Source organism: Carcharhinus amblyrhynchos, chromosome 8 (assembly GCF_965287045.1).
Source record: "Carcharhinus amblyrhynchos chromosome 8, sCarAmb.v2.hapA, whole genome shotgun sequence".
In the NCBI taxonomy this organism is placed as follows: Eukaryota; Metazoa; Chordata; class Chondrichthyes; order Carcharhiniformes; family Carcharhinidae; genus Carcharhinus; species Carcharhinus amblyrhynchos.
In genome coordinates this window covers 114,609,977-114,624,027 of record NC_137331.1, presented here as the reverse complement: position 1 = coordinate 114,624,027, position 14,051 = coordinate 114,609,977, and the positions used below count along the sequence as shown (strand labels likewise).

Here is a 14,051-nt window from a genome sequence, read left to right as displayed (position 1 = left end):
CCAGCATTTGTTGATCACCCCCAACTGCCCTTGAGAAAAGTGGTGGTGAATGGCCAGTGTCACAGTGGTGAGCACTCCTGCCTCACAGCACCAGGGACCCGGGTTCGATTCTGGCCTTGGGTCACTGTCTGTGTGGAGTTCTCCCCGTGCCTGCGTGGGTTTCCTCCGGGTGCTCCACTTTCCTCCCACAGTCCGAAAGACGTGCTGGTTAGGTGCATTGGCCACGCTAAATTTTCTCTCGTGTATCCAAACAGGTGCCGGAGCGTGGTGACTAACGGATTTTCACACAACTTCATTGCAGTGTCAATGTAAGCCTACCTGTGACGCTAATAAATAACTAAACTTAAAACCCCTTCAAAAAGTATATCCACACTGCTGACAAGAAGTTCCTGGATACTGATCCAGTATTGACTTTTCTCTGGCAGTTTGGTACAATTGAAGGGCTTGCTAGGCAATTTTTCAGAGGGTGGTTAAGACTGCTGTGGTCCGCAGTCACAGGTAGGCCAGACCAGGTAAGGATGGCAGATTTCCTTCCTGACAAAAGCAGACAGTCATGATGGAGTTGAATAGAACTTTGGCCACAGCTGGAGTCCTGTGTACAGTTCTGGTCGCCACATTATAGGAAGGACATGAACACACTGTAGGGGGTGCAGAGGAGATTTACCAAGATGCTGCCTGGGATGGAACATTTAAGTTATAAAGAGAGGTTGGATAGGCTTGGGATGTTTTCATTGGAGCAGAGAAGGCTGAGGGGCGACCTGGTTGAGGTACTCAAAATCACGAGGGACGTGGACAGGATGGATAGGGAGCAGCCGTTCCCCTTAGTTGAAGGGTCAGTTATGACGGGGTACAAGTTAAAACTGAGGGGTGTGAGATTTAGGGGAGATTTGAGGAAAAATGTTTACCCAGAGGGTGGTGATGGTCTGGAATGCGCTGCCTGGGATGCCTCACATACTCCTGGATGAGTACTTGGCACGCCATAACATTCAAGGCTATGGGTCAACTGCTGGCAAGTGGGATTAGGTGGGCAGGTCAGGGCCTTTCATGCCTTGGTGCTGAGTCGATGGGCCGAACAGCCTCTTCTGCACTGTAGTATTCTGTGATTCTGTGAAAGAACATTTGTGAACCAGATGTATTCTCATGACAATCAATGATTGCGCCAATAGCTTTCATTTCCATTTTTTAAAATTGAAACAACAGAATTGATTAATTAAATGTAAATTCCACCGGTTGTTGTGTTCCCAGGACATTAGAGTACTCGGTCAGTGGTACTACCACTGCACGTTGGTCTCCACTGGGGGGCAGCAGGTTCTTCGTTCTTATCACTCTTTGGGTAAAGAAGTTTCTTCTGAATTCCCTATGGATTTACTGGTGACTGTGTTATACTTATGAACCATAGTTCTGTCTCCCACACACATGTGGAAACATCTCCTCCATGTTTATCCTATTGAACCCTTTCATAATCATGCAGATTAATAATGGGGAATCAGGAAATGGCAGGGAGTTAAATAACTACTTTGCATCAGTCTTCATGTTAAAAGATACGAATAATATCTCAGAAATACTAAATAATCTAGGGGCAAAAGTGGAGGGAGGGAATAATAATAACTCCCACTAGAGGAAAGATATTAGGGAAACTAATGGGGCCGGAGACCGATAAATCCCCTGGACCTGATGGATTGCATCGTAGGATATTAAAGAAAGTAGCTACAGAAATAGTGGATGCACCAGTGGTAATCTTCCAAGAAATCTTAAATTCTGGAAAAGACCCAGAGGTTTGAAAAGGGAGGGGGATTAAAAAAACAGGCCAGTTAGCTTAACGTCTGTTGTTGGGAAAATGTTACGAGTCCATTATAAAGGATGTAAGAGCACAGCATGTAGAATCAAAGTCAGCATGGCTTCATGATAGGGAAATCAAGCCTGACAAATTTATTGGAATTCTCTGGGGTTGTAATGAGCAGGATAGATAAAGGGAAACCTGTAGGTGTAATATACTTGGGTTTCCAAAAAGTGTACCACAAGGTACCACACAAAAGGCTACTTAATAGGGTAAAAGTCCATGGTGTTTTGGGTAGTATATTAGCATGGACAGAGAATTGGCTAACTGATAGAAGAAGACACAGAGTTGGGATAAGAGGGGCATTTTCAGGATGGCAAATTGTAACTAGTGGAGTGCCACAGGGATGACTGTACACACTCACTGGGAGCTCGGGGCACCTGCGCAATGGTAAACTTAGAGTTCAGCAGCCGGCTTCCTGGTGTGAATAGGCTCCGCCCACTCCCCCTGCTGGTACGAATTACATTTAGTTTTTATTTCCTTCAAGTGCCATACGATTACATCTGGCAGCTCACCCAAAAAAATGGCGCAAATCTCTCCTGTTTTCATGGATGTTTGGCACTTTGAATGTTTTGGTAAGATTTCCCCCAATAAATAAAATCAAGGAATGCATGACTGACCTTCGGGTAATAGTTTCTTGTAGTTGGAGATTTTGGGGATTATAAATATGGTGACCAGGGAAGCAAATAGCAAAGGTGATGGGCGAACTTTTTTCATAAGAGACCTAGTCCTGTGGTGGGGGCAGGAAACGGAAAGTCCTGCAGAGGCTGATGGGAAAGCATGCCATATCTTCTAGTCCCAACCTCAGTAATAGTGCGCCGGGGGTTTAACTCCATATTCCTTGGTGGGTCAGGTGTGGTGGTGTGAGTCTGGGTGCCATACTGTAAAGGTACCTAACATCACTGACCCACCAATGAAGAAAAAAAAAAGGATCAATGAGGAAGAAGACAGATCTCTCAGAACACTATACGGCTCATTTCTCCCTCAGTGTACCCGAACAGGCGCCGGAGTGTGGCAACGAGGGCATCTTCACAGTAACTTCATTGCATTGTTAATGTAAGCCTACTTGTGACACTAATAAATAAACTTTAACGTAAACATAAGGTAATTGGTATTGGTGGGATGTATGTAGTTTGTGATATTATGAAAAATAAATGTGAGATAATTACAGAGTTCTTCAATGTTGTTGGTTTTAGCTTTCTTAAATTTTTTTGGACTTTACGTGGGCTCCAATCAGCCTCACATGTCACCCTCTCGACAACATTATCCGTGTCAATTTCAAGCTGTAACTTTTGCCATCTTACAATTTCACTGTTCACACGAGTGGGGATGCTGCGGTAATGGGACTGCAGTCAGTTATAGATCATTAATGTATAGAATAATCCGGAGGGGACTGCATCTTTACTCACTCACCTGATCTGATGGGGAGTAATCATTTTGTCGAACTTGGTCAATTCTGTCTAAAAAGCTGAAAGAAAGAAAGGAAAGTATCGATTTAATTTTTCGCTTTGCAACTCAAAGCAAAACATGTGATTTATAAAATGATTCGAGGAAAAGGTGCCTGATGCTTATCTTCACTTGTAGAATTGCACTTACTGTAAAACATATTAGCTTTACACAACTAACTATATGCTTGATCAATCAACTGCTGTATAAAACAATGAACCCGGTCTGTACCACTAACATGACATGGATACAAATATACCTGAGCCAGTTTATAGAATTTATAGATTTGATCCCATGTAAAAGTTGACCTTTTGATTTTTGGCCTAAATATTTTTCTTGTTCCTCGTATTCAAGTCCCTTGTTTCTTCATCGATCAAAGCCCAAATGTTTCAGAAGAGATATTAGTTTAATTGTAAATATATAAATACTAATGAAAATGAATAATGGTAAATAAATGCTTAGAACGCTTCAGCATTGGACTTAGACTCCCAAAAGACATGCTGATTAGGTGCATTGGCCACGCTAAATTCTTTCTCAGTGTACCCGAGCAGGCACCAGAGTGTGGCAACTGGGGGATTTTCACAGAGGGTAGTTAATTACATCCAATAAACCACTAGTACTGAACGGGAGTTTTAACTTGCTGAGTAGTCAGTTTAAAGTTTATTTATTAGTGTCAGAAGTAGGCTTACCATAACACTGCAATGAAGTTACTGTGAAAATCCCCCAGTTGCCACACTCTAGCACCTGTTCAGGTACACTGAGGGAGAATTTAGCATGGCCGATGCACCTAACCAGCGCGTCTTTCGGACTTTGGGAGGAAGCCAGAGCATCCGGAGGAAACCCACGCAGACACGGGGAGAACGTGCATACTCTGCGCAGACAGCGCCCCAAGCTGGGAATTGAACCCAGGAGCCTGGCGCTGTGAGGCAGCAATGCTGTGCTGCCCACCAGGGACCAGTTTGCAACTTACAATCTGTTGCAAAAACCCATCTGGTTCACTAATGGCCGACAAAGGAGAAAAATCAAAACGATTAAGAGAAAAGAGGAAATGATCAAGGAATATAAAAAAGTATTGTACAGATACAAATAACAAGAAAAATCAGGATTAGGGAGAGACCATAGATATAGGAGCAGAATTAGGATATTGGGCCCATGGAGCCTGGTCTGGCATTCAATCACGGCTGCTAAGTTTCTTAACCCCATCCTACCACCTTTTCCCTATAAACTTTGATCCCTTTACTAACCAAGGATCTATCTAGTTCTGTCTGAAATATGCTCAATGACCTGGCTTCCACAGCTAAAGTATACTTTATTCATAAAAATCTCAAATAAACCATTGCAAATCTACATGTCTTTGAATTGCGAGAATTAAACCTTTTCACGGTTCTATATAAATTACAGTCATAACATTTCAAACCTTAAAACTACATGCGTGCCTCAAAAATTACTGTGTGCCGTTATTTCTCAGATTGGCACACAGTTACGCAGGTCGAGGGTATTCTACAAGTTCCCGGGCCCTTGGTCTGCTTCCGTTAAAAGGCCTTTCCCGAACCACCTTTTTTCCGAAAATGTACTTTACTCATAAAAATCTCGAATAAACCATTGCAAATGGCTTCCACAGCCTTCTGCGGCAAAGGAGTTCTACAGATTCACCACCCTCAGGCTGAAGAAATTCCTCCTCACCTCTGTTATAAAGGGTGGCTCGTCCCTTTACTCTGAGGCTGTGCCCACGACTGGAAACATTAGGACCTCTAAGGGATAAATCACAACTAGCTGAAGAAATATGAAACAATTACTTGACTCAGTATCTCTCAAGGCACTTGACACATGTAATATTGGAGGAAGAGATCAAAAAGGATAATAAGTCAAAAGGCAAAAATGCTGAAAGCTATTTTGCATTCAGCCAGCAGAGGGCAGCTGAAGACTTTTTATCTGAGCTGTGTTGACTGTAAATATGATGCTACGTGTGGAGTTTCCTCTTTAAGGAATAACCCTAAACTATCAGCTGTGTGAGGCCACTTAAGTGCTGCGTGCTTCCGATTGCTCTATTCGTGTCATGCTTTCGGAACAATAAAAGTGAGCAAGGCAAAGGGAAACACATGAACCTTTCACTACGCGCAGGAGGCAGAGTTTTGGGTTGCCCGGGGTTGGTGGAAGGTACCCAGATGGAGAGAGTGTGAGAGAGAGAGAGAGAGAGAGAGAGGAAGGAGAGACAGGAAGGGTGGGTAACGGTGTGAAGTAGGGATGGAGGCAGGCAGTGTTACAGAGGTGGAAACAGGCAGTCCTGAGTGCACAGCACAGGCCACAGACTGTGTGTCTGAAACTAATTGCTGGGTAACGGAGACTGCTGAAATTGCACAGTCCATCATAGCCGGAGTGTTGTCCTGAGAGCTGATGCTTACACGTCAGAGAACGTCAAATCTTTTTGGGAAAATATTAGTTTCAGCAACACTGATATTTGCCCTCACAGTCCGCGACAATAAATCAAGGAGGGAGGGAAAATAAGCAAACAATGTGCAATTACGCCCAGAAAAATCACTGGCATTCCTCATCTTCAGCCTGTCAGTGAAACTACTGTCTCTCTTGAGCTGAGCGGCACGGTGGCACAGTGGTTAGCACTGCTGCCTCACACCACCAGAGACTCGGGTTCAATTCCCAGCTTGGGTCACTGGCTGTGTGGAGTTTGTACATTCTCCCTGTGTCTGTGTGGGTTTCCTCCGGTTCCCTCCCACAGTCCGAAAGACGTGCTGGTTAGGTGCATTGGCCCACGCTAAATTCTCCCTCAGTGTACCCGCACAGGTGCCAGAGTGTGGCCACTGGGGGATTTTCACAGTAACTTCATTGCAATGTTAATGTAAGCCTACTTGTGACACCTAATAAACTTTGATTTTGTTCTCCATACAACCGTAGGATCTCTACAGTGCAGAAAGAGGCCATTCGGCCCATCAATTCTGCGCCAACTTTCCGAAAGAGCACCCCACCGAGGCTATCCTCTCTGCCCTATCCCCATAGCCCTGCACATTTAGCATGGCTCCTTCATCTGACCTAAGCATCTTTGGACTGTGGGAGGAAACACAGGGAGAACGTGCAAACTCCGCACAGGCGGAGACCCCAGGCTGGAACTGAACCCGGGTCCCTGGTGCTGTGAAGCAGCAGTGCTAACCACTATGCCACCGTGTGCTATAGAATATAGAAATTCCAATATGGTAAATATAGGCCCTCTTACTGATGGCAGCAGGTCCCTGCCATCATTTTCCAGTGTCAAATAGCCAAGTGCTACCACTGGACAAATGCTCGTGTTGGTGCCGTCAGCAGCTGGGATCTGAAGATGATTAACTGACTCACGTTATGGGAAGCGTTAGTTAAAAGCTTTGTGGTTTTCCGCTCCCAGTGGCCGAGACATATACAACTTCCGGTAAAGAGAACAGTTTGAAGGTCAGACGAAAATACCTGCACTGTGGTTAGTTGCTTCTCAGCAACACAGTAAAGTTGTGGGTTTACAAAAGCCTGAAAGCTTGTGATGCAGCTACAATGAGATTGCAATCAGCTCTGCTGTGGGAAGTTTCAGCTCCCTGAGTTGATCTTACATCACATTGGAGCAGTGGGCAGCCTGGATAGTTCACTGTTTCAAAGCACACTGACCACCCGCTCAGGGCAACACGGCAATTTATTCATTCATTCGTGGGACATGGGCGTCGCTGGCTGGGCCAGCATTTATTGCCCATCCCTAGTTGCCCCTTGGAGGGCAGTTGAGAGTCAGCCATATTGCTGTGGCTCTGGAGTCACGTGTAGGCCAGACTGGGTAAGGACGGCAGACTTCCTTTCCTGAAGGACATTACTGAACCAGATGGGTTTTTCCAACAATCGACAATGGTTTCATGGACATCAGTAGATTCTTAATTCCAGATATGTTTTTCATTGAATTCACGTTTCACCAGCTGCCGCAGCGGGATTCAAACCCGGGTGTCCAGAACAGTAGCTGGGTTTCAGTATTAATAGTCCAGCGATAATACCACCATGCCATCGCATTCCCATTGAAGGAGGAACTGAGTTCCTCAAGCTCTGTTGCTCTATTTAGTGAGATCATGGCTGATTTGTGACCTATTTCCATATACCCACCTTTGCCCTGAATCCCATTTCACTGCCTGAGAAAAAAATTATCAATCCCACATTTAAAACAAACAACAGATCTTGCATCAACTGCCATTCCATAATTTACACCCTTAACATGTAGAAACGTTCCCTATTTACACTCCTGAAAGCTCCGAGTCTAACCTTTAGGCTGTACCTTCCAATCCTCGACTTCTCAATCAGTGGAAATAGCTTCCATCTATTCCAGTGTCTCCCTAACGTGTATTGTCATTTGGTTGTTATACTTCCTCTAAAGCAAGGACATCCTTCTTTAGATAAGCACACCAAAACTGCACACAATAATCCAGGTGTGGCCTTACCAATGCCTGTGTAATTACAGTAAAGCATCCCTATCCCCACACTCAAATCCCCTCACTATGAAGGCCAACATAGCATTTGCCTTCTTTACTGCCTGCTGCACCTGGGTGCTTATTTTCAGCGACTGATACATGAGGACTCCAAGGTCTCGCTAAGTGTCCACCTCTCTCAATTTGCACCCATTCAAATAATAATCTGCCTTCCTGTTTTTGCTACCAAAGTGGACAAACTCACATTTACCCACCTTGTACTGCATCTGCAATACATATGCCCACACACTCCGCCTGTCCAGATCACACCAAAGTATCTCTGCATCCTCCTCCATAGCTCATTGTCCCATCCAACATTGTACCATCTGCGGATATGGAGATAGTACATTTAGTGCCCTCTGCAGTCTTGCTGCCCCCGGGACTGTGTTGGTGTTTCCATTTTCCAGCTCTATCCCTTTCCTGCAAAGTCCTCTCCAGCAGACAAACCAAACTTCACCCCAAAGGTACTGACTTCTGCAGGATCGCTGTTGCCACCATCAAGGTCCCAGTTGCATCTTTGACTCCTCTGGCGCTATGCAGGTAATAATTACATGTATGGCATTCATTCATATAAAGAGATTGTGTGGGTGGGGGGGGGGGAAGGGTTTAGAGAGGAAATGGCAGTTGAGATCAGTGAATTTCTGTGTACAGAAACAGAGCATTGTCACTGCTATGGTGCGTATGTTTTAACTCCATCTAACCCTATCAGCACCCCTTCTAAATATATAACTAGCTTCCTCTTAAATGCGTTTTTTCTGCTTTGGAAATGAGTCCTAGGATTCAAGGAAGTGATGCAAACGGCCACAACTACCTCCCTTCCACTTAGTGCACACCACATTCTTTTCTCGGTAGACTTCCAGCTCCATACCCGAGTCACATCATCCCTCCAGTTCTGAATTTTTGCGACACTCCCCCTGTTTCTTCAATCTGGCTGTAACTCTGTTATCTAAGCAACCTGCTTCCTCCATGTGCAGTAGCGGGGTTTTGGAGTCTGCCACCTGGTCGCTCCTTTATCGTGTCTTGACCTTTCCGCGTGCGGACCCCGCGAACAGTTCATACTCCAGCCTCTTCAACAATCCGTTTCGGGCCTAAATCTTCCACCTTGTCCAGGCTCCACAGGCAGCCACGTTCCTCACTCTGCAAGTCTAAACTGTTGTCTGCTAGCCCTCAATTCGATCAGCATGACATCGGGTGAAATTTTCGCCCTCATCTCCTTGTCCGAAGCTCTTTATACGGGCGGGATTTTCCAGCCACGCTCACCCCAAGACCGGAAAATCAATGGTCCTCCGCATGGCCTTGTCCTGACCTCTAGGATTCCTGTGGTGGGCAGAATGGGAAATTTCTGCCCTCCCTGTCTTCCCAGACGAGCTACCTTTCAGGGTGCTTCTGTCTCTTCTAGGCGGCATTATCTGCTCTTGATTGTTAGATGTATTCCAGTTGGCCGATCTCTCCCTGTCTATCAACCGCTTGGTTAAAAGGGAGATGGGTTTTTTTAAATGTAAATGCTCCAGTGACAGAACTGGAACAGTATTGTGAGAATTCTTTCACACCAAATGCCACTTCCCTTTTGGGGAGACACAACAATAATTTGCCTTCATAAAGTGTCTTTAACATAGTGAAAAATCTCATGCTTCACGTCAAAAGGAGTTGACACCAAATCATTGATCGTAGAATCCTACAGTGCAGAAGGAGGCCATTCAGCCCACAGAGTCTGCACTGACCCACAATCCCACCCAAGCCCTATCCCCATAACCTCATGCATTTACCCTAGCTGGTCCTCCTGACACTAAGGAGCAATTTAGCACAGCCAATCCACCTAACCAGCACATCTTTCGGACTGAGAGGGGAAACTGGAGCACCTGGAGGAAACCCACACAGACACAGGGAGAATGTACAGACTCCACACAGACAGCGACCCAAGCTGCGAATCGAACCCTGGCACTGTGAGGCAGCGGTGCTAACCACTGTGCCAACCCAGGAGCATCCTAAGGAGGAGAGGTTAGGGAACATCCTACAGACGAGATTGTTCACGAGGTTGAGAGATTTAGGATCAAGGCAGCTGAAGGCACCTTCTCCAGTGGTGCGGCACTTAGAATTGGGGTTGTGCAACTAACCAGACCTGGAGGAGCACAGAGATCTGGGAAGATTACAGGGTTGGAGCAGATTACAGGAATAGGCCATCGAGATGAATCAGAAAACGTGAATGACGAATGCGGAATCAAGGGCCAATGTAAGTCAGCGAGCATTGGGGTGATGGGTGTACGGGACTTGGGTGTGTGCTTAAATATGGATGCCACGCCATTGATGCAAGTTCCAATTCCCTCTTCAAACTCAGGCAAAGAGAAAGAACATTCTTGTTATTTCCAGTTGCTTGTTTAGACTAGGGGTGGAACTTTCCCATCCTGCCTGCCACGGGAATCGCAGCGGGTGGGACACGGACCATGCAAAAGTCCCTTGACCTTGGGTGGGATTTTCTGGCCTTGGGGTGGCCAGAAAATCCCACCCCAGAAGTCAGGAGTAGAGTCATACTCGCCTGGTGGACTAGTATAGAATAAAATCCCTACAGCGCAGAAGACCATTCGGCCCATCGACTGCACTGACACCCATCTGACGAAGGAACAGCGTTTCCCAAAGCTTGTGGGTTTACTATCAAATAAACCGGTTGGACTTCAACCTGGTGTGGTGACACTTCTTACTGTGTCTACCCCCGTCCAACGCCGGCATCTCCACATCATGATTGCTCAGGCCAGCAGTCTGGTACAACAAAGCAGTGCAATGGAGTTGAATTTGACACTGGCTGAGCCCAGTGCAATTGCTAGTCAACTGGAATCATTGGATTTACGAAGCTGAGACTACGAGGAGAAATTCCAAATCAGTTCAGTCATCAGGGCAGAATTAGTGGCTGCCTGGATTGTGAACGAGTTGGTGACGCTTTGCAAAGAGGAGCGGTTCCATTCAGGATATCTGAACTTTACAGCTGTTGTGAAACACTGCTATTGTAACTAATCCGGACTATAACCATATGTAAGAGAATCTTCAATAATTCTAACTGCCAGCCCCCAGTGGTGACCTGCGAACAAGGCCAAGAACCACTGTAGCTCTGACACTCCATCATAAAGGTTAGTTAGTTATTAGTCACAAGTTTACATTAACATTGCAATGAAGTTACTGTGAAATTCCCCGAGTCGCCACAGTCTGGCGGCGTCTGTTCGTGTCAATGCATCTAACCAGCATGTCCTTCGGGCTGTGGGAGGAAGCTGGAGCACCCGGAGGAAACCCACGCAGACACGGGGAGATTGTGCAAATTCTCCGCAGTGACCCAAGGTTGGAATTGAACCCTGGTCTCTGGCGCAGTGAGTAACCACTGTGCTACCATGCCACCCCAAATGGGTCAACGGAACCAAATGGGTCTAAAGAAATAAAACCCAGCAATCTTCACAAAAATAGCCCCATGTTTCAGGTCACATCCCCAGTGAAGGAGCAACTAGAGAACACCAGCAAACCAGTTATTGTGATTGGTAATCGTATGTTAAACCAACAGTGATTTTGGTAAAGATATATTTTTTAGCCATTACTGTGTTTCTACCAAATGTGAGATTTCCACTTGCCAACATTAACTAACTGTACCTGGAACAACATCCACAAATATTTCCAGCAACATTTGTTCCTAATTGTCTTCCAAATATCATGGGGTATGCTTTATTGCTTGCAAGTGCTGCAGGCTATGGACAGGTACAAAGTCGCACTGTTGGAGAGGAAGTCACAATCATAATGCGAGCTTTCCAATGAGAAGATCAAAGTTTCAATCTGCAGTCTGGGCCCCACTTTAAACCAAAGGGTCAGGTCGACAATTATTATAATTTGTGTTTATACCACGAATTTAATGTCAATAATGTCTCAAGATGCATTATCAAACAGAATCTTACACAAAGTGACAGAAGGAGATAATAGAAGCAATTCTTCCATCCTGCCCACCACTGGGATTTTAGCAGGCCGGTCGCAGACAATGTGAAACCCCACTGATGGTCGGGCAGCAATTTCCAGCTTTTAGACTAGCGCAGCTGGAGCATTCTGCGCATAGAGTTCCTACAGTGCAGAAGGAGAGCATTCGGCCCATCAAGCCTGCCCTGACAACAATCCCACCCAGGCCCTATTCCCATAACCCCACATATTTACCCTGCTAACCCCCCCTAATGCTAAGGGGCAATTTAGCATGGCCAATCAACCTAACCTGCACATCTTTATGGAGTGTGGGAAGAAACCGGAGCACCCGGAGGAAACCCACGCAGACACGGGGAGAACGTGCAAACTCCACACACAGACTAACAGTCACCCAAGGCTGGAAGCGAACCTGGGTCTCCAGCACTGTGAGGTAGCAGTGCCAATCACTGTGCCACTAAGACGTTAGTGCAAATGACCAAAAACGTGGAGGGTTGTAGGTCTGGAGGAGGTTAGAGAGATTAGAAAGGGTGAGGTCACGGAAGCATTGGAAAACAAGGACGAGAATTTTAAACTCGAGTCCTTGTCAAACAGGGAACTGATACAGTAACTCAGCAATCACTGGATGAGGTGGATGAATACTATCCAGCTCACAGCTATCCTTTCTCCCAGAATCAAAGTAAAACAAAAATACTAGCTTTAGAAATGTGGCTTTCTCTATGTTTCTCTTGACACAGATCTGCAATAGCAGAATCTACCATCGCGCTGCTGCCTGCTTTTCCACAGTGCCAGTGGGCAGAGAATGAAAACTGAGCACATTTCACTTAAATCCTAAGAAGCACATAATGCCTTTCGTTAAAATAAAAATGCATGCAACCCCCCAGGTGAAGTGAAAAACAATATATTTCAGTGGACCATGTTGTCTGTCACAAGCTGTTGTCGGATAAGGAGCCAGTGGAGACTGGATGAAGCCCTGTCAATATTAGGCAGGAGGGAGGACCAGCAGAACGCTGGTTAAATCTGGCTTGGACACATTGACATTCACTCTCCGTGATTCCAAAACAAGTGGCAAAGTATCCTGGAGCAAGCAAGATGAAACAGCAGCTAAAAAAGGATAAAACAGTGGCCCAGTCCTCCAGTCCAAAACTGAGAGTTTGAAATTTTCATCCAAATTGACACACAGTTGAGAGTACTGAACCAGCACCGACAGAATAAAGTGGCAATAAAGTAAAGCTCCAGATGGCAAGGTTTACTCTCCCTGACCACCATGGGTCAATTTGCATCCTTCTCATTGCATCTTGGTTTTGGATTAATAGTCATTGCGAAACTGTGCCACCTGGCAAATTTAAAAAAAAAATTGTGTGCGTCACAAATTGGCTTACATTATTGGCAAGGAAGTTACTGTGAAAATCCCCTAGTCACCACACTCCGGCACCTGTTGGGTACACTGAGGGAGAACTTAACATGGCCGATGTAAGTGGGCGGCACGGTGGCACAACGATTAGCACTGCCGCCTCACAACGCCAGGGACCCATGTCTGACCCCTGGCTTGGGTCACTGTTTGAGTGCAGTTCGCGCATTCTCCCCATATTTGTGTGGGTTCCCTCTGGGTGCTCCAGTTTCCTCCCATGGTCCAAAAGATGTGCAGGTTAGGTGAATTGGCCATGCTAAATTCTCCCTCAGTGCTGGAGTGTGGCAACTAGGGGGTTTCCACAGTAACTTCATTGCAGTGTTAATGTAAGCCTACTTGTGACACTAAATAAATAAATTTTACTTTACCTAACCAGCACATCTTTTGGACTGTGGGAGGAAATCGGAGCACCTGGAGGAAACCCACGCAGACACAGGGAGAACGTGCAGACTCCACACAGACAGTGTCCCAAGCTGGGAATCGAACCCAGGTCCCTGGTGCTGTGAGGCAGCAGTGCTAACCACTGTGCCACCTTTGTGCCATCTGGGAGATTTACTATTAATTTAGATGCGGGTTTCTCAATTCACTGCAAACAGAAACTCCCTTCAAATAAGCACCTGGCTCCACTTCTCCCCCAATCGCAAAGATTTATTTTTGTGTATACTGCACTTATCAAACTCCAGGCTACTATTGTCGATGTCGACCATTCGCCTTGTCAGACACAAGTTGGACGCAGCGTAAATTTCTAACTGTCCTGTCTCGGACAATGTATCTCAGGACAGCGCCTGCTGTACCAGCAATACATTATACTTCCCACGACATTCAATTGAGTGAGACAATTTAAAATGAAAAAGCATCAAAATAAATGAGTTTTGAACATTTGTTATTGTGAATCTGTACCCACAAAATAATTAAATTGTACAGGCCAATCGCAGGAGAC

At 45.7% G+C, this 14,051-nt stretch overlaps 1 protein-coding gene across 3 annotated transcripts in view; it reads right to left on the bottom strand.

Annotated features, from left to right (window-relative positions):
* Positions 1 to 14,051, bottom strand: part of LOC145346845 (guanine nucleotide-binding protein G(s) subunit alpha) — a 360,141-nt gene that overhangs the window by 16,194 nt on the left and 329,896 nt on the right. For all 3 annotated transcript variants that reach the window (XM_080194671.1, XM_080194672.1, XM_080194673.1), the window contains one exon: positions 3,251 to 3,305. In XM_080194671.1, coding sequence (XP_080050797.1) covers positions 3,251 to 3,305 — 55 coding nt within the window. The remainder of the gene's footprint in view (positions 1 to 3,250; positions 3,306 to 14,051) is intronic.